The sequence below is a fragment of the Megalops cyprinoides genome, chromosome 5 (genome assembly GCF_013368585.1).
Source record: "Megalops cyprinoides isolate fMegCyp1 chromosome 5, fMegCyp1.pri, whole genome shotgun sequence".
Classification (NCBI taxonomy): Eukaryota; Metazoa; Chordata; class Actinopteri; order Elopiformes; family Megalopidae; genus Megalops; species Megalops cyprinoides.
In genome coordinates, this window is record NC_050587.1 from 31618675 (window position 1) to 31643954 (window position 25280).

General features: G+C 41.3%; 3 protein-coding genes across 21 annotated transcripts in view; 2 read left to right on the forward strand and 1 right to left on the reverse strand.

Moving 5' to 3' along the window:
- Positions 1–343: 343 nt before the first annotated feature.
- Positions 344–4638, forward strand: LOC118778435 (erythrocyte band 7 integral membrane protein-like). Its single transcript, XM_036529963.1, has 7 exons — positions 344–377; positions 1032–1141; positions 1976–2048; positions 2756–2838; positions 3205–3408; positions 3786–3920; positions 4420–4638. Exons 1-7 carry the CDS (start codon positions 344–346, stop codon positions 4636–4638), a joined length of 858 nt encoding a protein of 285 aa, XP_036385856.1.
- Positions 4639–6413: 1775 nt separating this feature from the next.
- Positions 6414–12977, forward strand: cd8a (CD8a molecule). Its single transcript, XM_036529965.1, has 7 exons — positions 6414–6417; positions 10482–10796; positions 11135–11304; positions 11752–12019; positions 12259–12298; positions 12379–12442; positions 12789–12977. Exons 1-6 carry the CDS (start codon positions 6414–6416, stop codon positions 12428–12430), a joined length of 849 nt encoding a protein of 282 aa, XP_036385858.1. The 3' UTR covers positions 12431–12442; positions 12789–12977.
- A 1643-nt stretch (positions 12978–14620) lies between these two features.
- Positions 14621–25280, reverse strand: part of cast (calpastatin) — a 53925-nt gene continuing 43265 nt past the window's right edge. For 3 of the 19 annotated variants that reach the window (XM_036528432.1, XM_036528431.1, XM_036528428.1), the window contains 21 exons: positions 24772–24858; positions 24399–24479; positions 23928–24020; positions 23690–23746; positions 23125–23229; positions 22792–22908; positions 22466–22579; positions 22077–22190; positions 21680–21742; positions 21363–21467; positions 21070–21186; positions 20242–20355; positions 19720–19827; positions 18679–18783; positions 18240–18332; positions 18012–18062; positions 17725–17877; positions 17305–17406; positions 17080–17112; positions 16848–16958; positions 14653–16082 (listed from right to left, as the gene is read on the reverse strand). In XM_036528432.1, coding sequence (XP_036384325.1) covers positions 16857–16958; positions 17080–17112; positions 17305–17406; positions 17725–17877; positions 18012–18062; positions 18240–18332; positions 18679–18783; positions 19720–19827; positions 20242–20355; positions 21070–21186; positions 21363–21467; positions 21680–21742; positions 22077–22190; positions 22466–22579; positions 22792–22908; positions 23125–23229; positions 23690–23746; positions 23928–24020; positions 24399–24479; positions 24772–24858 — 1914 coding nt within the window. In that variant the 3' untranslated portion in view covers positions 14653–16082; positions 16848–16856. Of the gene's footprint in view, positions 16083–16847; positions 16959–17079; positions 17113–17304; positions 17407–17724; positions 17878–18011; positions 18063–18239; positions 18333–18678; positions 18784–19719; positions 19828–20241; positions 20356–21069; positions 21187–21362; positions 21468–21679; positions 21743–22076; positions 22191–22465; positions 22580–22791; positions 22909–23124; positions 23230–23689; positions 23747–23927; positions 24021–24398; positions 24480–24771; positions 24859–25280 lie in introns of all 19 variants that reach the window. The other 16 variants (XM_036528414.1, XM_036528416.1, XM_036528422.1 and 13 more) reach the window with 13 other exon arrangements.

Consider the following 25280-nt stretch of genomic DNA (forward strand, 5'->3'; position numbering starts at 1 on the left):
AGAGCGTGGTCTCTATAGTGCGCGTTTTATTTAACGATCAATGCATTGTCTTTTAATTCATACCATTAAGACGTTTAGTTAAATTGAACCGATTTTTGCTTGCTGCACGAGAGGCGCCCCCTCTGGACGTGTCACATGTCTCGCGGCGGGTGACGGTCACTGCCAGCGGTGATCGTTCGTTTAACGGTCACTGAACCCTAAGATCCCTCGCCGGATAGAGCAGTTCAGCTCATTAAGTAATCGATGTAAATAACCGAGTATATTTAAAATTTTGTAACGATATCACTAGATAACTAGATCGGTGGTTCAACCACATTCAAGTTCCTACTTACTGAACAGAACGATGTCCAGTGCTAATAAAACAGACCGTCAGACGGGTAAGATCTGTCGTGACTAACACGTCTGCTAACCGGTCAGTTAGTTTTGGCGGGATGCCTTTCAAGCTGGTGTATGGAGGGCTAACTAAATTAGCTAGCTACCCTCCACAAACTTCACCATAATATGGTGAGGCGGGTGGCTACGCGAACTAATGACAGCTGATTATGACTTTTTTTTTCTCTGTTTAAATGTAGTAAGATTACCTAAACTGTCTTAGTTATCTAGTAACTTACACTGTCATACTAGCTAACGGCTAACTAATTATTAACGGTAGCTACCGCTAGTTTCAACCTGCTAGCTGGGTGACTGGTATAGCTAGCTAAGATCTTCCCCACAAATCAATGTATTGTACAAAGAAAATATGTCAGCAGTCTCTTAAAATCCCTGGATAGTTTGTTCCCCATAAATTAAGCCACCAGGCACCGCGGATTTTGAGCAGCCCTAGTTTGTACTTTTCTTGTGTTTCTTTAGATTTATCTAATAACGTTTACTTATCCACTCAGCCAACGAGCAGACGCTGTAATCGTGAAACCGCAAACACACTTACGCGGTGTTGCAGGATGGCCTCCTGTAGACATGAGAGATCTGTGCCACCAGATGTGTCTGCCGCTGACGTCTTCCTTCGGACTTTGCCTTGCGTTTCTGTGTTTCAGCCCTGGAGAACCCAGACATTACTGGCGGGGCGTGCGAATGGATTCTGGTCATCCTCTCCTCCCTGCTGATCATCATCACACTGCCCGTTTCCATCTGGTTGTGCATCAAGGTAAACTCTGCCATTCTCTACACAAGGGCCAGGTGTCCCAAATCCAGGAGTGCCACAGTCTGCTGTTTCTCCCACTTACTGAATCCTTAATAACACAATTGGAATTACGCGACATGTTAAATTAACAAGGGGGGGGGGGGGGGGGGGGGGCTTAGCTTTTCAGAGTATTTGAAGAGATTTGCAAAATCGCAAGGTTTGTTTCACTTATGTACGCCACAGTTTAATACATCTTGCCCATGCTCTTTCACTGGACCGAGGAGTGTGTCGTGTGTGGAGGAACAGGTCAATATTAAAGTGCAGTCAGTGATGTTATTCACCTTCATATTATGTCTTGAGGGGCTTTTGATGGTGTAGTGGTGGAATAATGCTGTACTGTCAGTCACTGACTTGCAACAGTCTTTGACTATGAAAAGGTCAAAAACTACACAGAAAAACACTGATTGGTTCAACTCAGTAATTCACCGTTACCATGTGATAGCTGAGGTGATCTGAGTTTATGATGCTGCTCTGTGTGTTTCACATACCTAAGTGTCTTGGTAAAGCAACAAGTCAGTGGAGTAAGTGAGCTGCATGTTCTTTAACTAAACTCTGGTCAGTATGGATTGGTGTGGTTATGTGTGTGTCTTTTACATCAGTAGAGAAACTGTTGTAGCCAGGCTTGTTTGGGGTTTGTCATGAGTCTATGAGTCTTCATGAACTAAAATACACATCTAACAGTTTGTCTGTGGTGTATGTGGCAGTGATATTTTCGGCGTTGTTTGTGTCATTCGTAAACTAGATGTTGCTCCCTTCTTGCCAGCCTGGCTGACCCAATTGCGTGTTTGTGTATTACAGACTGTCAAGGAGTATGAGAGGGCCATCATATTTCGGCTTGGGCGGATTCTGCGGGGAGGAGCTAGAGGACCAGGTACGCAATGGTCCTGTCTCACTCAGGTCCCCTGAGTTCAAAGTTCACGCAAACCATCCCAGCACACATAGAGCAGACTACCTCTACTTCTCAGTCAAGCATTTTGAATCTGGAGTTTTGAGTTGAAATGATGAGGAATGTTATTGAGCAGAGGTGGAGCACTACATTCTGGAGATTGTGTGAAGGTTAAATAACCTTAAGTATGTTGGAAAACCCACAGAAGAATCTTGACTTAGCCTGGGTTCTTAGTTATTAAAGTTTTTATATATGGATACCTACAGCTGGGAAGGAAGCTCCAAGCTAAAATGTAAATTTGTAGTGAAGTTACCTTTTCTCAAAATGATATGAAATGTCAACATAAGCCACATCTGGCTGCAAAATCTGTTATGTTTGAGGAATGAAGCAGAACATTCCCATCCTCTGATGTGAAATGTTGTCTTTCCATTAATCCTAGATTCTCATATTTACCATTATTTAGTGGCAAGTTCACAGTACCTGAAACCAGTTGAATTTAATGGTCTGATGATAGTGATCATTTCAAATTTTCAATAATCTAAAACTAAAAACAGTGTTTGTGAAATAGTTTGTCTTTTTAATGCACTGTGTGTGTGTGTGTGTGTGTGTGTGTGTGTGTGTGTGTGTGTGTGATTGCGTGTGTGCGCGTGCGTGCGTGCGTGTGTATGTCTGTGTGTATGTGTTTCCTGCAGGCCTGTTCTTTGTCCTTCCCTGCACTGACAGCGTTATCAATGTCGACATGCGCACCATCACCTTTGACATCCCACCACAGGAGGTAAGAGCCCACATGAAACTCATGAGTCAAAGGAAGAGACTCCATTTCCCAGCAGTCCCTGGCCTCACCATTACAGCAAAGGACACCGACAGTCATGGCTCTGAAACAAAGGCTGTGACAGCAGCTGAACCAGAAATGGGCCCAGCATCACTCCCACGTTATCTGGGCTTCACACCCTCAGAAAGATGGACCTGTCACAGATTATGCTAGCTTTTCTCACTAGAGATGTAAACTCAAACACCAGCTCAATTTGTGCTTGTTGCTCAGTGGCAGCAGAGTGATGTAACAGCCAGCTTTTTTTACATCAGCTCTTTGACTGATAGATCTCTGGGTGAAGCAGTGCGTGTTCCCCGCCCCTCCCCTCAGGTGCTGACGAAGGACTCAGTCACAGTTAGCGTAGATGGGGTGGTGTACTACCGGGTGCAGAACCCCATTCTGGCGGTCGCCAACATCACCAACGCTGATGGAGCCACGCGACTGCTGGCCGGCACCACCCTCCGCAACGTGCTGGGAACCAAAAACCTGTCGGAGCTCCTTTCGGACCGTGAGGAGATCGCCAAGAGCATGGAGGTACCGCAAGGGGTGTAGTCCGGTCCCCTACAGTGAAGCTTCCTGTTTCTGTCCACCTTCTGGACATACAGAGAAAGTAGTGCCATTCAGCACATGCAGTGCAGTACACGATGCAACGCAGTACAAAATCAGTTTGTAGCATTCCTTTGGTCCTTTGAGCACCACAAAGCAATTTGCAAGTTGGAAGGTAATTTCCAGCCCAAAGAGAAGGACCTTGAGCTAGAATTGAAAAATGTGCTCAGTCTGAATCTGACCGAAGCCAAGTAACTGGTTACTGATATTAACAGTAAGCGTTTTGTAATGCAGTTTCCATCATCAATGTAGCCTAGTCAGAGCAGGATTGGGGGCAGATGGCATGTTTTCTGCCTTTCCCATAGTCCACCTTGGATGAAGCCTCGGATGATTGGGGTATCAAGGTGGAGCGGGTGGAAATCAAGGATGTAAAGCTTCCCCTGCAGCTTCAGAAAGCCATGGCAGCCGAGGCAGAGGCCACACGCGAGGCACGAGCAAAGGTAACATCCCACTCATACACTTAGACTCTGTTACCAGTAGTGAGTGAGAAGATATCACACTGTATGGTACATCCCACTCACACACTGAGACACTATTACTAGCAACATTGTATTAAGTGAGGAGATAACCAAGCTGTGTGGTACATCTTGTGAACACGTTGGTACACTGTTGCCAAAGACACTATATAGAGTGAGAAGATACCTCACTGTGCTTCAGAGCAACTGCTTTGTCTCAGGGGGTAGCTGGATGTACTCATATAAATTATGGGTTGGGTCACATACAATCTTCCTGGTTATGTGAATATTGTCATTAAAAATGTACTATAATACAAATCATTCTGTCACTTGGTGCACTCTGACTCTGTAGGTGAAAACAGTCTTAAATGATGCCCTGTTACTCTCCTGATGATGAAACCCTCCTGAATTTTTCATCACGTATGAATGCTATTAATCACATTCCTTCACCAAAATGGTCTGTCTGTGGTGGCGCCCCCTGCAGGTGATAACAGCCTATGGTGAGATGAACGCCTCCCGGGCCCTGAAGGAGGCCTCCAGGGAGATCTCTCAGTCACCTTCCGCCCTGCAGCTACGCTACCTGCAGACCCTCAATACCATCGCCGCAGAGAAGAACTCCACCATCATCTTCCCCCTGCCCATCGACTTGATGCAGGGCTTCATGAGGACTTCAGCCTCCTCAAGCCCTGAGGTTATTGAATGAGCCCTTTCCCCCTCTTGGTGAAAACTGAGATGTATCCTGTTACAGAATGCCGGTTCTGTGTGACGTGGTGGTCAGAGTGAGTGGTGGTTGGTGGTTACAGGACTGGTTGAGTGTTGGCTGTCTGTTCAGACTTGCACGTACGTTAGGGTCATACACTGGATGAGTTCCTTTTGAAATCTTTGGTGTTGCAGTGGGCACATACCTCTGCAGAGGAAGTTGTTGAGGAGATTTTAGGCCAGCCAAGTTTTGGACTAACGTTCTACGGAATGATATTGCCAGAACAAAACAATGTTCAACAGAGCTTGGCATCTTCTGTAGTGACTCAAAGCCTGACGCCAATATTGTTCAGTTATATTTTATAACCTCTTTCACTATTCAGTTATATTTTAAATGTTTCAAATGTGCTCTGCTTTTTTAAAATTATATGTGATATACATTTATATATATATATATATATATATATATATATATAATATTGATGTTGAGTTGAATTGAAAATGACAATATTGACCAGCCGTATTTATAACTCCTTTATTTTCATAAATGACCCCAAACATTTTCATTAATGTTTTTCTAAAGTTAAGTACTATAAGGGCACATTTTGTACTACATTTTACATTTCCAAATCAAAAATTTGCTTCCGCTTTTTTACTGAATAGATCATTTCTATTTAATTGTGTATTTTCTAAACAAAACCTGCTCCTACCTTTTTTACTGTAAAGATGATTTTCATTCAATATAATATTTGCAAACTGTTTCCAAAGAAGTTGTGTTTTCATTTTTAGCTGAATCAGTAAACCAACATAAAACTTAAACTAAATGTTTAACATATTTAGAAAACCATTTTCTGTTTGGAATATCACATAATCACAAGAATAATAAAATACCAGGTGTTTGTATTGTTTTGGTAAAGGTAAACAACGTTATGGGGAATGCAAAATGGATACTCTCAGTAGTCTCCAGAACTAGCGTACCTATCATGGTTAAAGTGCACTTGCTGTACTCTGAAAAATAAAACAAAAAAACAGGTGATTAAAATACAACTGTCATTTAGCATGAAATATTTAATTTGACCGCAGTATTACTACTTTTTCTGGAAAAGGTAAGAGTATACTTGGAGCTAAACCCCAGGGAAAGTATGTCCACAAATAATGCAGATGCACTGGTGATCATTCTCCCATCTCAGTTTTGGGGAATATGAACATAAAACCGCAGTTTGATGGAATATAAGAGATAAGGTAAAATGCTGTAATAGAGTGCTTTGTGGTTCAGGAGTAACAACACAGAATTGGCCTCTGTCCACCAACACATTGTTTCCATGGGATTTCTCTCTACTTTTCCTTGATAGCATTAGGGTGATGTTTTCCAAACTTAAAGAAACATGCTTTTGTGATGTAGTGTCCCTTTGTAAATAAGAGTCACTGGACTTCAATGTGAAAGCAGCACAGGTATTTACATGTCTTGGTTTCCAATTAAATGAATTTCAGTTGGTTTTACTGCATGACAAGTGTATACTTGATGGATACATGTATGGATACATTTCAACATACTGTATGCTTTGGTAAAGTGTCAGGTCAGGGTACCTGCAATGTGGTACATTATTCTAAAGGGGGCGATATACACTAATTCAATGCTCAGACTCACCAGAGCAGATCAGCACCAATGACCATACATTGTTTACAAGAATCATCCAAAATGAGATTTCTTTTATATCTTTTAAAACAGTAATGTATAAATATCAATCTCTACAAAACAAGTTAAAAGTCTTGAGTAACATGGGTGAGAAGTATCAGTCCTTTATTAGGATAATAATGCTAAAATAATTGCAAAGTACAATGAATTATCAATTATTATCATTGTCCAAGCATGCAAAATTATATTTAGAAATTTAGTTACTGCCGCTATATTAGATGAGTGTCAAATATTGCGTGTTTCAAATACAACAGTGTTTCATCATAATGATAAATTTAATTGAAATGATCTTAAGACATTTACTGGAACCGTTTGCTTGCAGGTAATACAACAAATAAAATAAATAGTTTTTATAACAGATGGGGGATTTGAGAAGAGAATATGGATATTTTCAACATGTCGAAAAATGCAAATATGTTTAATTGTACTTTCTTTCTATGTTTGATACAAATGTGTCCCTGCTAAATTTGAGACAATACAACCTCCTTTGACAGTTTAATTGTTTTTTTTTTTTCATGTTCCTCTTAAATCTTTGCACAAATATGAAGGGAAAAAAATCAAATCCGGTCTAATGCTCCAAGTGCAGTCCAATAGAATTAAACTGGAACGTGCAGACTTTATGTAACATTGTGGCATATGTATTAGGAGGTTACCATGAAATCAAATACCTTATTTTCACTGCACGCCTCACGTCCAAAGGACGTTTTCACTTTTGGAGCCATGCCGTTGCTGTCTGAAATCGCTCCCTGAATGCAGGCCAAGTGGCCTAGCTGTGGAGAGAGTTATGAGTTGTTTTTAAAGCATGCATCTCTAACAGTGTGAAGCAGGATGTGGTGTGGTATCAGTTTTATTTTTATACATCAGCAATGACACCTGAGTCCCAATAAGGAATGCAGTTTACAGTGGGGGCACGTGTGCAAAGATAGTGTGCCATGCCCTACTGAGATGCTGTGCCTAACTTCTATGTGAGATGCTATCCTTCTGTGTGATCTTATTTACATCAGTCATTATTTGATGCAACTTTTATCAGCTCTTAAGACTGAATGAAATGTGTAACCCACTTGCAAAAGTATTATATAAATGGAATAACTGCTTTTAAATTAGTTGTGAGGATGTAAAAAAGAATTTTATTTTTGAGATCATCTGGAGCAATCGTGGTTGAGCAGTTTCAAATAAATGAAAGATTACATGTATTATCCACGTATAGTTGTCACTCTTAATGAATATACCCAACATAATACAATAGCTAGGGCTATTATTTATTAAAATTATTATTAGTAGGACTAGTAGTGCTATTATTGTCAGACAATGACAATTTCCATGGTGATTTATAAATGCAATTTTAAACAAAATTCAGAAAACAATTAAAGTAGAATAAAATGTAAAAAAATTTAATAAAATATATATTGCAATTAACATCTAAGCAACTTCATGCTCTTCTGGTCAAAACAAGCTGAGAACAATAACTGGCAGCGGAATATGATGTGTATCTGATAAGAAGCAATGCATTATTTATGACACAACAACACCTACAGTGGGAATATTTAGGCTCACATCCAGTCATTCACCCATGTAAAACAATGAAATAGTAACGTGTGCCTTCGTGTTGTGGAAGTTTTGCATTCGTTCATACGTTTCATTGATTTGCCTCTCTATTTACAGTAAGTAGGCCTTGTTTTTGTCACCGGGGGGTCTGATTCCACAGCGCGGAGCGGGCCTGTGGTTAAGTGCAAACGCAGAGTGACGTGCAGAGCGCAGCTGATTGGTGGGCTCCAGCCGTGCAAGCCTGTGCAGACCACCCGGTGGTGCACGAGGTGCGCTCTGCAACACTCATGCAATAACACTTATTTTACATGTGTGCTTTAACTTAAGGCCCCACGTCATCAGGAGGATGTGGTGAGGATCAAAGCTGTTACTGGGGTGATGGAGATTAGGTTTGGCTCCCCGTGCCCCTTCCCTTATGGTGATGGAGGTAGCATTGCATTACTACATTATTACATTACTATCCTTTAGCAGATGCTTTCACCCAGAGCGTCTTACATAGGTTACAATTTTATCCATTTATACAGCTGGACATTTTACTGAGTCAATTCTGGGTTAAGTACCTTGCCTAAGGGTACAACAGTGCCCCAGTGGGGAATCAAAACAGCAACCTTTTGGTTACAAGTCCTGCTCTTTACCCCTATGCTACATTGCTGCCCACACTGCTTTACCACTATGCTAGCTGCCTCCGCAAGTGGATTAATTGTGGAAATAAATAGCATTAGCAACTAAATTATACCTTTTTATTACATGCAATACACAATATCACAAACTTATCCCATTCCAAATCCCCATCCTAGGTAACAAGATAGCCACTGGGGTGCCAGCCCCTGATTACATGGAAAATATCATATCATAGTATTATAAGCAACCACATAACACCTTGCTCTTGGTTTGTATTGGTATCATCATCACTATCATTAATTTTCTATGCATTGTCTGGTGATTTTTTTTTTGTATTACCTATGAGGACTGGTTAAGGGTTGTCATTTTATGCTTTTTGATTGAACGTCTGCTTTGTTTGTGTGAACCGTATTAGTTGTAGTTTGCTGTTTTCTTTGCATTGCACTCTAAGCACGTTTATCAGATATGTAAATGACCGTCATCTGGAGTGTCAAGAGGTTGTTGGACACAAAGAAACGGGAAAGAATGGAACTGCTCATTTTCAACTCAAATTTCAGAGAGCACTCAATGATAGACATAAATGGTTCTATTCGTCAAAGGAAACACCTGCATGTGTATTGACCTAAAAACATTAAACGAGGCCGTCGTGTGAGAGAAGCACATACTTCCAATGCTGAATAGTATCATTCTAAAGTTGGCAGGATCAGCCGTGTTCACCAGTCTGGATGATGTCAGTGAAATCTGGCAAATTCACCTGTGGATGATGCCAGTGACATCTGGCAAATTCACCTGGATATATATTAGCCTTTACAATTAATGAAGCGAATTACTCAAGCTCTGAAAAAAAATGACTGCAATGTTCTTTCAAGGCTATACTGCATTACAAGAATCCTGTCATAGGAAGGCTTGTGCGACGCACCGATAGCCACAAGCTTTTCTTTAAGGTATTTTAACAACCTGGGGGCCCCGCAACAGAACCATTCACTGTCTTTTGTGACCGAGGACAAATGTTATTTTAAGTCTACTGCAGGCTGAAAGAGTATCATACGCCCTCCTCCTCCTCTGCACTGAGCACGAGAGTGGGAGAGAGAGAGAAAAAGAGAGAGAGAAAGACCATACCTTGACGCGCTTTCTTCTTCCACCAACTCAACGTCACTCCAGAAGGAAAAAGAACATTGGCACACGGAAAGAAAATGTCTCACGTGTTGGAGATATTTGTCCTGATCCTGTTTCACTGTAAGTACGCTCCATATAATGCAGCCGCTAATTGCCAGTTTATCGTTCTGTGCAGTTAACAACTTACTACACAATAAATGTAGCAATACAACAACCGGATTATTATTTAGCCTACTGCTAAAACAGTAAGTATTTTAACTTGAAATAATGTGGTAAATTGAATTTTTCAACACATGTCGGACGTCCATTATTAAAATTGGTTTTGGGGAAAAAAGGCAGAAACACAAACCAGCGAAGGCATATTTCATGTGAAGACGTATAAAATCTATATATACAGTATATTTCATAAATCGTTTTTAAAATGATAAAACACCAACAACATAACATGAATAGGATAAATATGCATGCCCATAATGACCACATAATGGTGTGATTTGCTATTTTTTCTGCTGAGTCAAGCACACGATTAAACAACTGTTTACAAAAAAATCGACCACGACACCGCAGATTATTTCATATCGTCTATATGCATATATTATTCATATGAATTTATTTTTTCGTTTGCTCTGGTTTTATCGCGTTAAGTGTGTGAATTTGTTCCACTGATGGTACATGGATTGGAGTAATTTGGTAATTGGAGTAATTGGACTAATTTTTAAGCACTGACATTGCATATCAACACATTGACTTTTCTAAAATCATTTTAAATGTTCATGAACTAATAAAATCAAATTGGCATCAAACCATTACCAACCTTATACCTTCATTATTTCGCAATTTCACTGTCCATTTTAAATGTTTTTTTCCAGATACACATCAAGTTGCTAACATCGAATTTGCTGAGAACAGCGAAGTGAACTTAAAGTGTGAGCCGTCGCGTAAGGGCTCTCTTGTACTCTGGTTCCGAGTCCAGGAGACAGGTGTACATTTCATAGCATCTTTCACCAGTAGTGGCCAGGTAAAAACGACCCTCGACGCACCTTTCGATAGTAAAAAGATTGACAACAACATCCTCATCCTGAAAGGGTTCCAAAAGGCACGAGACGCTGGACTGTACAGCTGTGCTTCAATCAACAACAATGCGCTGCACTTTGGGAAAGCAACGCGCATTGAAGGACTTTCAGGTATTTTTCGACAAATTTGTTAATTTGTTAATAATTGCTCTTCTTCTTCTTTTATTATCATTATTATTATTATTATTAGTAGTAGTAGTAGTAGTTGTAGCAGTAGTAGTAGTAGTAATGTTAATGGTAAATATTAATTAAAAATATTAATGACACTAAGATAAATCACCAATAGTTTATTATTATTATTATTATTATTATTATGTAGTCTTGGTAGTTATAGTGGTAATTATACTATAATTAGTAGCATTTGCAATACAATGAACATATAAAACTGTATAAGTGAGTTAAACAGCTATAATCCAATGATGTCAATTTCTTATGACTCGTTTCCAAAGAGCCAAAACCAACCGTTAAGGCGACAACAAAGAAAGCTCCCACAAAAGCAGCGGACACTGTCCTCAAGTGTACCAGGGAACCTTGCCAGTGCGAGGAAAGAACGAATACCTACAGTAAGTATTTCCTCACCGGACTGCAGTCAGGCATTATATATTATAGAACGATGATTGTCGCGCTAAAGTTTAACTTCGAGTGAGCCTTGCATTAAAACCGGCGAAACGCAGAATCAAGCATCTCTTCTATTTCAGCATATTTTTCCGATGTAGAAGGAATAGCTGCCTTCGCTTGTTTAGGTGTTTTGAGAATGCAGTGTGACGTTTTATTCAACTTAGTGTGCAGTATAGGATTTGACAGATTCCTTGCATTGAAGTAATGATTCTCAACACCCCACCGCTGGAAAACAGCACAGGCACTCCGGTCTGCAAGGCCAGGCAGTTTGAGTCAGCTGTATATGCAGTGCGCAGGCATAGGAGAGTTTGATCCTTTTGTAAACCAGACCACCACCCAGCTGAGAACATACCTTTGGCACTCTTTACAGCTGGCAAACAGCCCTAAAATCAAATCATTTCAATCAAGTTTCATCCATAAGCATTCATAAAGATTTCACACAGAATAGGACATGCACAAAGGAGCAATAACAGCCACTGCTGTTGGTAGCAAACCATTTATCAGTACTTGCCATGCACATACACATGTGCACGGATGTACTTGCATGCACAGACACATACGCCCGCATGCACACATACACGTACACACACACACACACTTCCATATTTATTTTTCAGAAACTACAGCGAGCTGTTCTTGGATAATCTGGACCCCAGTGGCTGGTGGGTGTGGACTGCTCTTCATCATCCTCATCATCATCATCTGTTACTGCAACCGTAAGTACCATACCCATCAGCCATGTCTATCTGTTACACTTCCCCATCCATGACAGTACTTCAGTAAAACTGTCAGTCCTATTTGTAATCCTGTACATACAGCAGTATTACATTTTGGCCTTCCAGTTTACCTCTATTTAAACAATTTGTCATCCAATTGTAACTGCTCATAAAATGATGTTGGTGAAGGTACCACAGAAAACATTTGTTGCTCTTGTTTTACTTTTCAATTACCTCAGGGATGAGAAAAAGGCGATGCCCCCACCATTACAAAAGAAGGTGAGTCATCTTTTGTTTGAATTCTACAACTGTAGTTACTAGAACTCAGGCATACTCATGTTTTGCCTTTTTTTGCCCAGGCCGAAAAGCCAAGCACGAGTGCGTCAGGCCAGTCCAGACAGATACGTCTGACCGACATATAAGGTAGGCCTGGATCATCCCAATAAACCAGACGCCTGTGGGTGTCAGGGTAAAAAAAACCAAGAAACCATTCCCTTTTTATAATAGTTTAAATTACTGTATTTAGAATAATATTTTCAATACGTGGTGGTGTGGCATGCCTGTGATTTACTTTTTTGAGTTAGTCGAAAAGGACTCATGAGGAGGAAATTTGAAGTACAACTGACAACAATTTCTATTTATTTACACCAAATGTTTCTATTCAAACATTTGGTGTAAATACTAATTATTAATTTGTATTGAAAAAAAGGAAATAAATATAGAAATATTTATTAAATATCTATTTACACAATGCTTTCCCTTTGGGTAGGTAGTGGGGGTGAAATTGCTACTGGGAAATCGAGCTCCCGCAGAAGATGCTCCATCACCACATCTTCTGCCTCAGACCCCCAGATTACGTGCAGAAAGCCGCGGACATTTCAGTTTGGTTTGTCTGCATGGGTATCACTTTAGAGCAACACACACACACACACACACACACACACACACACACACACACACACACGCACACACACACACACACACGCACACACACACACACACGCACACACACACACATTCACTCACTCACTCACTCACTCACTCATATCTATCAGGTCAATACAGGTCAATTATCTGTAGATATTACATACTTGCTCAGAGAATTTGCGGATGCGATTCAACAAATAATTCAACCTGAGAAATTTAATTCTGTAACAGTTCAAATGTGCACACTAAATCTAACATTTAACAATTATATTTTTGTCTAGCTTTTTTCCGCTTTTGATTCTCATTCACCACCAAAAATCTGCGTTAAAATGTTTACAGTAAGGGACAACTGACATCAGAAGTACAAAGGCGTGCATTCAAGAGAGTGACTCTTTTACCTGATGTTTTTCAGCATGTACACATAGATTGTGAAAGTAGGTCTTGCAAAGACTTGGTAACATGACCACAAAACTCAATGCCAGAACAGTGAACCTTTGTAGATAAACTGCTTCAAGAGTCATCACCAGTTCTAAGAAATGGTTTTATCTTAGTGCTATATGACTGTGAAGAACCTGTGAATTGTTTTGTTGTATGTTAGCTATCATTATTTTTGTACATTTTTACAAAAATTAAATAAAATTTTTAAAAAATGCGCTCGTATGTTTCAAAATGGCAATTGTCTTGTTTTTATTTATTTAGGCTACAGTCAATTTACATTATCTAGAATGGTTATTGTCTCCATTAATTTATTAGGCTACTTCTCCTTGTGGTGAAAAGTAGAATTACAACACTTTTCCAGCGTTATCTAATGAACGTTCCCTTACAATAATAGACACGATAAAACTACATACTCCTTTTATTTTTACTGGTTTTTATACGACGCTTTGTAATCCATGGTTAAGAGAAAAATACTCAAATCCAATCAACACAAACAGTTATCTAAAATGTCTTCCACAATGTAGCGAAGGAGACCCTTCATCAAAGGGCTGTCTTCCCTCATGTTCAACAATATTTGCAGTTATCTTTAAACAATTGACGGGATTTTCAGGAAAATGTATTTTTAAAAAAACAAATGCAAAGTAAGTAGCCATGTCCTTGGTAAATGTTTAACGTGATTTTACAGGTAGAGCCAATGGAAAGAAAGTGAGTTTATTATGTTTGCGTCGTAAAGTCCAAGAAAGATGCACTGAAAAAATACGGTGCAGTGATTCTCAGGCATGTGGAGTTAAAAGAAAAAACATTGTAAGTTAAAAGCCGATTGCAATGTATTTCAATGTTTCAATGCATCAATTTGCACCCATCAAAGTAGTTCAGCAAAATGTGGTAAATAAAAGAAGCGCATTATGCTGACAACTGCTTTTTGCAAAAAAATAAAAAAATAAAAAGTGCGTGGTTGACAGCCTATACATTATGGTAGTGACGTCACTCATTTGAAGGCGCCTTCATCATCCTTTTGATCTGTGCATACGTATGTTCGGCTTTTCAGTTGGCAGATTGTGTGAAGGTTTTTTCTTCCCAGAACAACGGTTGTCACATGCCAAACCCCGTGTACACACACACACACACACACACACACACTCTTCTAGTATCCATACGTTCGTTATACATAAAAACAGGAACCCTTCCAAAAATAGTAAAGGTCATTCCACAACGGTGCAGTTTTTAAATACTTAACATATACGAACGTGCAGTTTGTCTTAGAAATTTAATGGATGAACTTGATTGAATGAAGTACCCATGCATTTTAGATTTTTGGAGAGGAATCCAACTCAGCCAAAAACGGTCCTTGCATTTTATTGCGATTTTCACCTGAACAAAATTCCAATTCCCTAAAACATTGCCGCTTAGTTGGCAATTTGAACAAAGAACTTACATTGTGGATTTGATTATAAAAGAAAACCATAACGTGGGTAATGATGGCACAAAGGCAACATTTCTATTCGTAATGGGTAAACTGATTAAACATTAACGGAAGAGCCAAAAAACCGTCATATTGCCATGGTCAACGCTCTGTAAACCAAACATTGCATTATCGTTATTTTCAATAAACTCACTACTGCTTAAATGAGATGCATCTTTAATAAAACAATAGGAAGGAAATGTAATACTATGCACTTAAGTGTTGGTAATAACTTTAACCCAGCTGAAGATATGTGTACAGTGTAACACAGTGGCAGTATCCACAAGAACTGCAGGGATCATCCTTAAGTGCACTTCAGGAAACTGATGCATGCATTTAAAAGCCTATCAGTATACACAAACAGCCCCTTCTTTTATATGTTGTGTAAAAGAATGAAATGGAAAAATGAGAATGGCAGCAATTTTAAAAAAGTAATAAATCAGATAATTTGTTGTAAGATCCTTTACATACCTTGGTTTTGTGAATTAAATGTATTTAATACCTATACACGCTGTGCTGTACACTAGTGTCTTTATTTGCATGGTGCTAAAAACAGGAAACTCATACCAGTGGTCATGTTTTCAGGAGTCATGTTGGCAGGTTAAGTGACCTCTATATCATCTGGATGGAACTTGACTGTGCACACTATCAGTTGATCCACAATGTATAAAGATCAGTGAATATACACTCAGCACTTGTGCACCATTACATCCTAATACAGATTCATTCACCACGTTCCATGTTCTGACAATGTAAAAACAAGTTTTAAAATTCTGTTCACCCTTGTACTGCCACACACCCAGCCGGCACACACTGTTCCCAAAACATTTCTAAAACCGTACAGAAACGTTGAGAGAGCACTGTGTGCCAGTAGGAAGGCAATGCCTCCCATAGATTTTGCCCCACACGCTGAGAACAGGTAAGCTTCGGACAGCAACACCATAATCACTAGGACACCCGTGAAAGGAGGAGACCCTCTGGGTTTCTTGTAGGAGAACATCAAAAGCCAGTAAACTAGAAACCGAAGCAGCGACAATCTTCTGTCGTGTATGAAATAAAGCAGAAAAGGCGTTTCTCAGACTGTGTGAGCACGATTGGCTTTTTATCTTCTATATTTTTCAACCCTTAAAAAAATTTGAGAACAGTTCTGTCAGAGCAGCTCCCTGCGGTGGTGCCCACGCTCCATACATTCGCGAAGGTCGTCAGGCAGCAGGGAAAGTGTTTGGCACTAGGAACCTGCAAAAACCAAAACAAAAATCACGACCGTGACTACAAAGCGACAGCATGCACTAATCTCATTGGACAAAACACACTGAACTCAGCAAACTATTTTTGCTCCTCTTGAGCCACATGTGAAACTAAAATAGAGTACTAACACTTTATATGTGAAAATATAATATATATAATATAATATATATATATATATATATATATATATATATATATATATATATATGTAACTATATATACTATATATAACTATATATATGTAACTTTGAAACTTTGATTGGGGCTTTAAGGCCATCCTGTATAAAATGTTGCCTCCTTTATTTATCTTTTTCATAAATCGTAGTTTTACGATTATATACAGTATTATTGTAAAATATAATGTATATCTTATGTAATAATAATGCATATACCAAAGTTACAGTAACTGATATCTTACAAAATATCCACCTTATATTTTAGTATATGTTAAAATACTGTATATTACCTACACTTTCAATTTAACATTTAGTAATACATTGATATAGGTCAATTTTAAAGGTTTGGAAAAAAAGATCATATTTCTTCTCATTTGCATAAATTAAAACTCAGTATGAAATGTAGACTACCTCCAAGCTCAAGGAAAGCACATGCTGAGATGATGACATCAATGAGATGATGTAGAAACAAGACAAGGGCGAATAATATCAGGATAGCAGGCAGCTATGAGGAATATTTCTGTGTTCGGTTGAAGCTCTTGTGTCTTTTTAAATGAATGTGTCCAAAGCCCCTTACCTCAGAGGTCTAGCTTTTACTGCTTTTTTTAGTGGGCGAGGTGGGCACCACGTCAGACCCTAGCTGTCCCGACAGGTTATCGATGGCTGACGTGTCTTCCACTGCCTGTTTCTGGAACCAAGGTTGGAAGATCGCAGAGGATAATATTTTCATACCGTGCCAAGACCTTATGACTTTCTTATATATATATATGTATACATATTCATTATATTAAAAAAATTCCAACTCTTACCTTTGATCTAGACTTGGACTTTCCGCTCTTGGGCTGCAGTGAAAAAAAGCCCAGTAAGTTTTCCCAGAATGCACTCTGACATCGTCAGCATTAACTAACATATCCCTTCAGTGCGGTATAATTCCAGAATGTACACTCATGCGGAAATATGAAGACAGTTCTTAAAAGACTGCACTGTAAAGTAAACTATCTGTGTTCCCTCTTCTCCCTCGCATCCCTCCCTACCTTTGGCTTCTCTGACACAGGGCTTTGGACTTTGGGCTGGGACTCCATGGCACTTGGCAGCAGGGTGCTTGACAAGGCGTCCAAGACAGGGCCTGGTGCCTTCTGAAATGTATGAATAAATCAATCTGTCAGTCAATCACTTGATGAGCCAATCATCCAGTCCTCAAAACATTCACTCCGTCAGTAAAGCAATCGATCCATCAATTATGAGTCAATGAGTCTATGAGTCAATCAAATTATCGGCAAAAAATCAATAAAGGTACCAAATAATCACTCTGTCAAACAACCAATCACACTGGAGAGGATTGTTCAATAATCAAATCTTTCCCTTTCTTTGCACGTACATTGTAATTACATGTTGCTTTTTCTTATTTTGACAACTGTCAACACACGCCATCTAGTGGAGAGAATGTGTCATACCGGTGACTCTGCAGAGGCAGCAGCCGACTGCGTTGGGGGACCAGCTACTGCTGCTGATGCTTTGGGCGGGGAAGCAGCTGGAGCAGCCGGAGGAGCTGGAGCAGAGAAATCATCGGACAGAAGCTCAAGAGCAGCAGCCTCATCGATGGATTTCTGCAGGGGGACACGGAAAGCCGCACTGAGCAGAAGGTCCTAACTCCGGGTAGAAGGAACAAAGGGCCCAACCCTGAATACTCCTTCACTGTAGGGTAAATAAATATTCCACTTTTCTCCACATGGATTCAAACCTTCTTAGGTCTAACGTCTGCCTTGGCCTTGGCTTTAGCCTTCTCCATTTCCTGAAAGAAAAGCAAAACCAATCTTAATGCTTGCAAGCAGCCCACGCAGTTTCCAGCAAATTCCTATGTGTAACTGTACAGGTGAAAAGGTGACTAATAGAAAAAAAATATATCAAGGTGGGTTTTGGAATGAACCTGCGCGAACAAATAACTTAAGGTGACAGTTTTACTGGTTACCTGTATGTCTTTTTCTGAGGGCTGGAATTCTGGTGGGAGAGTGTCGTCTCTCTCTCCTGTCTTTTTCACCTTTTCCTCTACTATTTTCTTCTCCTGAAATTAGTGCAGACACAAGGCATGTTCATGGTTCCTGTGTTCACGGACTAACATGAAGCTGTGTTGCGTTTTCATCTTTGAGCAGCTTGGAAAATAGCCTATGATTCATTGAAATATCAGACACATAAATAAAGTGCAAGTGCAAAGTCAGAATGATGCTTTGGCAAGAGCTGGTCAGAGACAGCAAAATAGCATTGATATCGATAAACATATACTAAAGCCTGTGTGAATCAGCAGGAAATGATTAGAGAACCAGCTGTCTGCTATCTGTGAGTATCTGGGGCGAAAGCCCTGGCAGGTTGCTGGTCTCCCTGCAGGTTGCTGGCTGAAGTGAGAGGCCCACCTTAACAATGTCTTTGACTTGGACAGGGGCGGGCTCGGGGACGGGGGTGGTGTCCATCAGGGTGTCCGATAGAGCATCCAGAGCATCCGTCGTCCCTACAGACAACTGACAAAAAAAAATGACAAAAACATTACAAACATTAAGAGGGCAGGTGCACAAATGTTGTGTTGCTACGCTGTTGTTATGAGTTACTACCATGTGATTTCTTCATGTGTGATTGAGACGTGGACGCTGATACTCTGTAAAGTAACCTCACAGCCTTTCACACAAAAGTGTGTGTTTTGGTGTTGAGAGCTGGTATTCAATACCACTTAAATATGAGTAGATTATTACTGAAGTTTTATATCTATAATATATAATGACTATATATGTGATTGTTATCGTGTGTGCGGCAGTGGGCGGCAGTGTAGCATAGTGGTTAAGGAGCAGGACTCGTAACCGAAAGGTTGCCGGTTCGATCCCTACTGCTGTACCCTTGGGCAAGGTACTTAACCCACAACTGCCTCAGTAAAATATCCAGCTGTATAAATGGATAACATTGTAAAGAACTGTAACCTATGTAAGTCGCTTTGGATAAAAGCGTCTGCCAAATGAATAAATGTAAATGTAAATGTGTGCATGTGTGTGTGCTTGTGTATGCGTATTACTGTGACACAAACACTGGGACATTAGGTAATCCTTAAGCAATTACATTTACATTTATTTATTTAGCAGACGCTTTTATCCAAAGCGACTTACAAAAGTGCATACAGTAGGTACAGCGACAGTACGGGGACAGGATGTGTACAGTTCCACAATGAGACAGTTCTCAGCTGAGAGCAAGGTCTGTTTGAGGACGCAGTACTATCAGATTTTTACAATTACAGCCTAAAGGGCAACTAGTACGATATACTTTCGAACGGCAAACTTCAACAACTTCAAACGGCACAATGAGCGTCAGGGTTAAGGCGGCAACAAGAGACAAAATTAAGTGGCGCTTTGGACAGCACATGGCAAGAACTGAATTAGGGAGCTGTTAGTGTTAACAGTGACTCTCAGCACCTGCCGTTCAGCTTGAACTGGAGGGGTTGCAGCAGACTGGACTGAGGGGGCAGCTGCAGAGGCGACGAGATCTCCCACCAGGGCATCCAGAGCAAAGTCTGAGCAAGACTGAGGGAGAGGGAGGGGGGGGGGCAAAGAGAGAAGGGGAGAGAGAGAGGGAGAGGAAGAGGAATTAATTAGTCTTGGGAGACATCTCTACAGCATGGGCAGAGAGAAATGCTGTGGCAAGTTATTAATCAATATTAATTACAGTTATAAACACATAACAAATATTAATAAGATAAATGCATATGTGATCTATTAATATATTTCATGTTATATAAAATAAATCTAAATTATAACATTTTATAATAATATAATGATACAACATATGATAATATTTCATATTTTAAAATACCCATAAAATGCATTAAATATGTTTTATGTCAAATGCCCTGATTAAGCTAATCTTAAAGATAATATTGTGATGGGGGGGGGGGGGGGGTCAAGGGTCTGCTTGTGTCCTCGGTATGAAATGCATACCTCTGTAGGGGGGGCAGAGGGGATGGTGACAGGGGCCTGGACCACAGGGGCAGCTGCAGGGGAGCCGAAATCTCCAGACAGGATGTCCAGAGCCTCTCCTGCGTCCATCGAGGGCTGAGGGGAGAGGGGACAGAGACACTGAAGGAAGCGGGGGGACAGAGAGGTGAGACAGGACATTGGTTGTTCTTGTCACTGGCTTTCAAGCTGATTCCATAAATACGCCAATCACTGATTTCGTGGGTGACGCCTTTACAAATTTGATTTGCCTGACATTTGAACCCAGTCGCTTAAGTCCCGGCTTTAATCCCGCTGTCCTGAACCAACTGCCAGTCTGTCTCAATTGGGCCAGCTAATCACCCCTTTCATTTTATACACCGATCAAATCTATCGCTTGACGAGCCACCAGCTGTGTGTAACCCATGTGTCATCCCTGAGCTGTAAAGAGCTTTGTGTTCTGTATAAAAAAATCCTATACAGAGATAATTATTATCATTGCTGCTGTTGTAGTTAGATAGACTCAGGATCTCATTAAACCAATGACTGCTGTCTAATATGAAGCACCCCCTTCTAGTGAATGAACTAAATGCATCACTCAAAATCAGTTCAGTCAGACAAAAAAAAACTAGTCCCTGCTAATTGTCCCCTCTTTTGGTAGTAGGAAGATCTGTAAACCTGTCCTCTTTGAACCTGTCACCTTGAAGATATTAAGTGTCAGTGACACTTTCTCCAGAAAAGGGGACTGGAAAAGAACCTTCAGGTCAGGATGAAATTGCGGAACCTTCATTGTTTTACAAAAAAACTTTTTTGTGCGTTTGTAAACTGCTTTACCTCCTTTTTGGGAGGTGGAAGATCTTTCAGCTTGTCCTCTTTGAATCTGTACTCTGGTGGGATGGAGTCCTCTCTTTCTCCAACTCTCACCCCTTTCTCCTTCTTTAGCTTCTCCTCCTGCAGCAAACACACACACCATAGAGGTATTCAGGCCTTCAGACACATCAAAAAAATTTTTAAAAACTGCTTCTTCTCCAAGCAATAAACCCAGACTTCTAAACTCCAAACAGGCCTTCCACTTAAGAAAGGTTATGATGGATCAAACACTCTGACACATGAGACTGCATCAGTACCGTGACAATATCCTCAGGCCGGAGTTTGGGGGGCTCTGGTATAGGTTCCGGGGCACCCAGCGTGTCCCCCAGAGCGCTGAGAGCATCCAGAGACATTTCGGCACCCTGGGATGAGAAAAAAATACAATGTTTTTAGCCCCAAAGCCACAGCGATTCCTTGTAATTGTTTTGTATAGGAGCATGTGCTAAATCACCAATGCAAATGTCAGTAGCATGACCACTGACACACACTCACTCAATCCAGCTACACCCTGTGTTTAACGAACTCCAAGCGCTCCGTTAGTGACACGACTAAAAGAAACTCAAGGTGCACTTACCTCATCAGTCTTGACTGCTGGGGCAGGGGCTACAGGGGCAGGAGGAGAGGTGTGGGGGGCTTTCTACAGTCAGACAGAGACAAGGGGGGGGGGGGGGGTCATTGAATGCATATGGCATATGCTTCCTGTGAGCAGTGGTAATGTTGTGTGCCCCCACGACACGAGCATTCTCCGGATGCTCTAAATAATACGACTGAAATGTGCCAGGGCCTCCTTCATTGCTGTGAATGGGCAGCAGTGAGAGTCATTATTATGTGGAGTGAAAGCAGACTGTGCTGCTGGGGTGAAGCTACAGTGCAGAGATGTGTCAAAGTGGAGCGGTGCTATGGGTGAGTGGCTCAGGGGACACACAGTGCTTGGTATGCGACCGCAGTTGGGGTCACAGCACGGCACTCACCTGAGGGGGGGGCTTGGTGGGGGGGCCCACTGGAGCCTGGACAGCAGCTGCTTTTGTGGGGGCGACGAAATCACCTCCCAGGGTTTCAAGAGCCATTAGCTCATCCACTTTTGGCTGATAGAGAGATAAAGAGAGAAAGTGTGCAAGTGGGTGAGAGAGTGAGAGAAAGAGAGAGTGTGGGGGGTGGGTGGGGGGTGAGGTAGAAGCAGTGAGTCAGGAGGTTATAAAACAACATTATATCATTCAACAGAAGTCCCCATATTATCAGGACAAAATAAAACTATAAACACAAAAGCAGGTCTGGACTTGTTTGGAAGCATTTACTTCAATCACCAATGGAATCAATGGGCCCCTAAATAGCTGCCTTTTGGGTGTAGGAGTTACTGTACCTGCTTAGGGGGAGCTGAGGGGGTGGTAATGGGGGCCTGGACCACAGGGGCAGCTGCAGGAAACCCAAAATCTCCAGATAGGATGTCCAGGGCCTCTCCTGCATCCATCGAGGGCTGAGGGGAGAGGGGAGAGATATTTCGGGAAGGAGGGACAAATACATTGATCCTACAGGTCACTGCCACTCTGAAGTTATCACTTTGTAATGGCACATCAGTGACAGGGGGAATTGTGATGATCTCTCATGGTCAGCATGAAATTTTGACACCCAAGGTTTTTTTTTTTCCTCAAAAACTTTGAACTGTTGTGGATACGCGAGTGGCATTACCTCCTTTTTGGGAGGAGGCAGATCTTTCAGCTTGTCCTCTTTGAACCTGTACTCTGGCGGGATGGAGTCCTCTCTCTCTCCAACTCTCACTCCCTTCTCTTTCTTTAGCTTCTCCTCCTGCGGCAAACACACACACACACACACACACAGACACACACACACACACACACACACACACACACACACACACACACACACACACACAAAGAAAGTAAAAAAAGAGCTCTTCCTCTCCAGACAATAAGCCCAGACTTCTAATCTCCAGACGGGGCCTTCCACTTCAAAACGGTTATGACTGATCAAGCATTCTGCCACACGAGACCACATCAGTACCGCGACAATGTCCTCAGGCCGGAGTTTGGGGGACTCTGGCTTAGGTTCAGGGGCACCCAGCGTGTCCCCAAGAGCGCTGAGAGCATCCAGAGACATTTCGGCACCCTAGGGACAGGGAGGGAGGACAGAAGGACACTTATGGGCCTGAAATGCACAGCCCTATTCATTCTCAGCCAATAAACTGAAATACAGGACTGAAATACAATGAGATTCTCAAAAGACTTTTTCAGGAATCCGTGCTAATACTGTGCATTAAATTTGCTCTCATCTTGTTTTTACACTCACAGTCGTTACCCACCCTGATTTACATCTGAACTGTATTTCCCTCCCGAAGCAGTGAACAAATGCAACATTTCAACCATGTATTTACTTTTACTTTAAAGTCTGAGAGACACTGGCGTAATTTCCCAGCAACCTTCACCTGTGCTGTGGGGAAAAGGAACACCCACAACGGGAGTCGAGGTCGAAGTTCACATGACCAGATACTGAACATCTGGCCATTAGAATTTCCAAAGAAGACTGCGATTAACCATTTGGGCAGGGCAATAGGCCTTCTGTAGCTTACCTCCTCCACCTTGGTCGGAGATCCCATAGCCCCCATCAGTGAGAAGTCATCTGCAACCTGGCACAGAGGGCAGAGAACAGGCCTTGATTAGTCATAAAAAAGTCATTTCTGCTAGCTTTCACATTCAACTGGAGGCACATATGTATGTCGGCAATGCTCTCTAACATCCTATATATGAAATTTCCTCCTTAGCTTTGTGTCTAATGTGAAGTCTGAACAGGACAAGGTGCAGCAGTACCTTTTCCACTTTGGCTTTCTTGTCCGCAGGGGGCGCTGGTGACTTGGGGAGATGTGTAGACTGAACAGCTGCAGGAGCCTTGTCCTCTGCTTTCTGGGGAGGGTTTAGAAAGAACAGGAAGAGCAAAGAGAGACAGCGAGGAGGAGAGGAAAAATTGAAAGAGAAAAAAAAGGTTTTTTGTACTACTTTCAGGAATGCAAGCAGAAGTGTTGGCTTGTGCAGTTAACTGGTGTAAGTATTGAATAAATACAAAGTATATGAAACACAGACAAAGAAGCACAATATTGGTCAGAATCTGAATCTGCACTGTCCAAAATAAAATCCTAAATACAATCCTAAATAGACTACACGCATGGAACTGATGCTACATGGCCACAGCAGCTTATATTGTGGATAAGATTTACATATTTAAGAGTGCGGATCAATGATGTCATTCATTTTTCTGTGGTTTTCAGGTTTCCTGTTCTTTACCTTCTGTGTGGGCGCAGGAGGTGGGGCGAAGTTAGAGAAACCAGCGGACAGGGCGTCGATGGCGGCAACATCCTCCACAACCTGCACAGAGAGGGTAGAGGAGGGGGTTCGAATTAGGACCAAGGAATCGGGCAAGCGCAGGCTCCGGAGGGTTCTCCGAATGTATCCGTCCGCTCACTGGGGCTAATAATAAGGCTGACAGTTAACCTCACAGCCATGGTTTCACAGGGCATTAGACACCCACAGTGTCCCCTAGAGCTGGTGAGTGCTATTGCCATGGATTCTTTTACACTGAGCTCATTGGGGCTTGGTGCGTGACACACTGCACAGCCAGGGATTAATGAACTGAACCGCTTTGGGTCTGGAGACTTACCGCCTCCTCCTTTTTGGCAATGGGAGCTGCAGAGCTTGTGAAGCCAGCAGAGAGAGACTCTAGTGCTTCGTCTGTGCTCAAGGGTTTCTGGGTAAATAAAACACATACACACAGCGTTGACAACTATGCCACCTTGTCACATTTTTTTCTGTCTCCTAAACACATGCTTCTTCAGAAAAAGAGGTCTGCATTTCCTCAATAGCATATGTCTTTAGCTGTCCACACCTTGATTTGAATGTACTTGGTTGTTGTTATTGAAAAATATATAAAAATATTTTTTTCCCCCTTTCAGTATTTTTTTCTCTGCTCCACTTTTCATTCTACTACTTATTGTAATTCGACAACATTTTCCTTTTTCATGGCAATACATGTAAGCAATATATTTTGCATTACAGTTTTATATTTTTCGTATTGTTACACAGTATGTCTGCTTCAAATAATAGTTTGCATTATTTTTTTACGTGCAAGTGTACACGCCGGCCACTGGAGGGCGCCCGTAACTCGCAGTT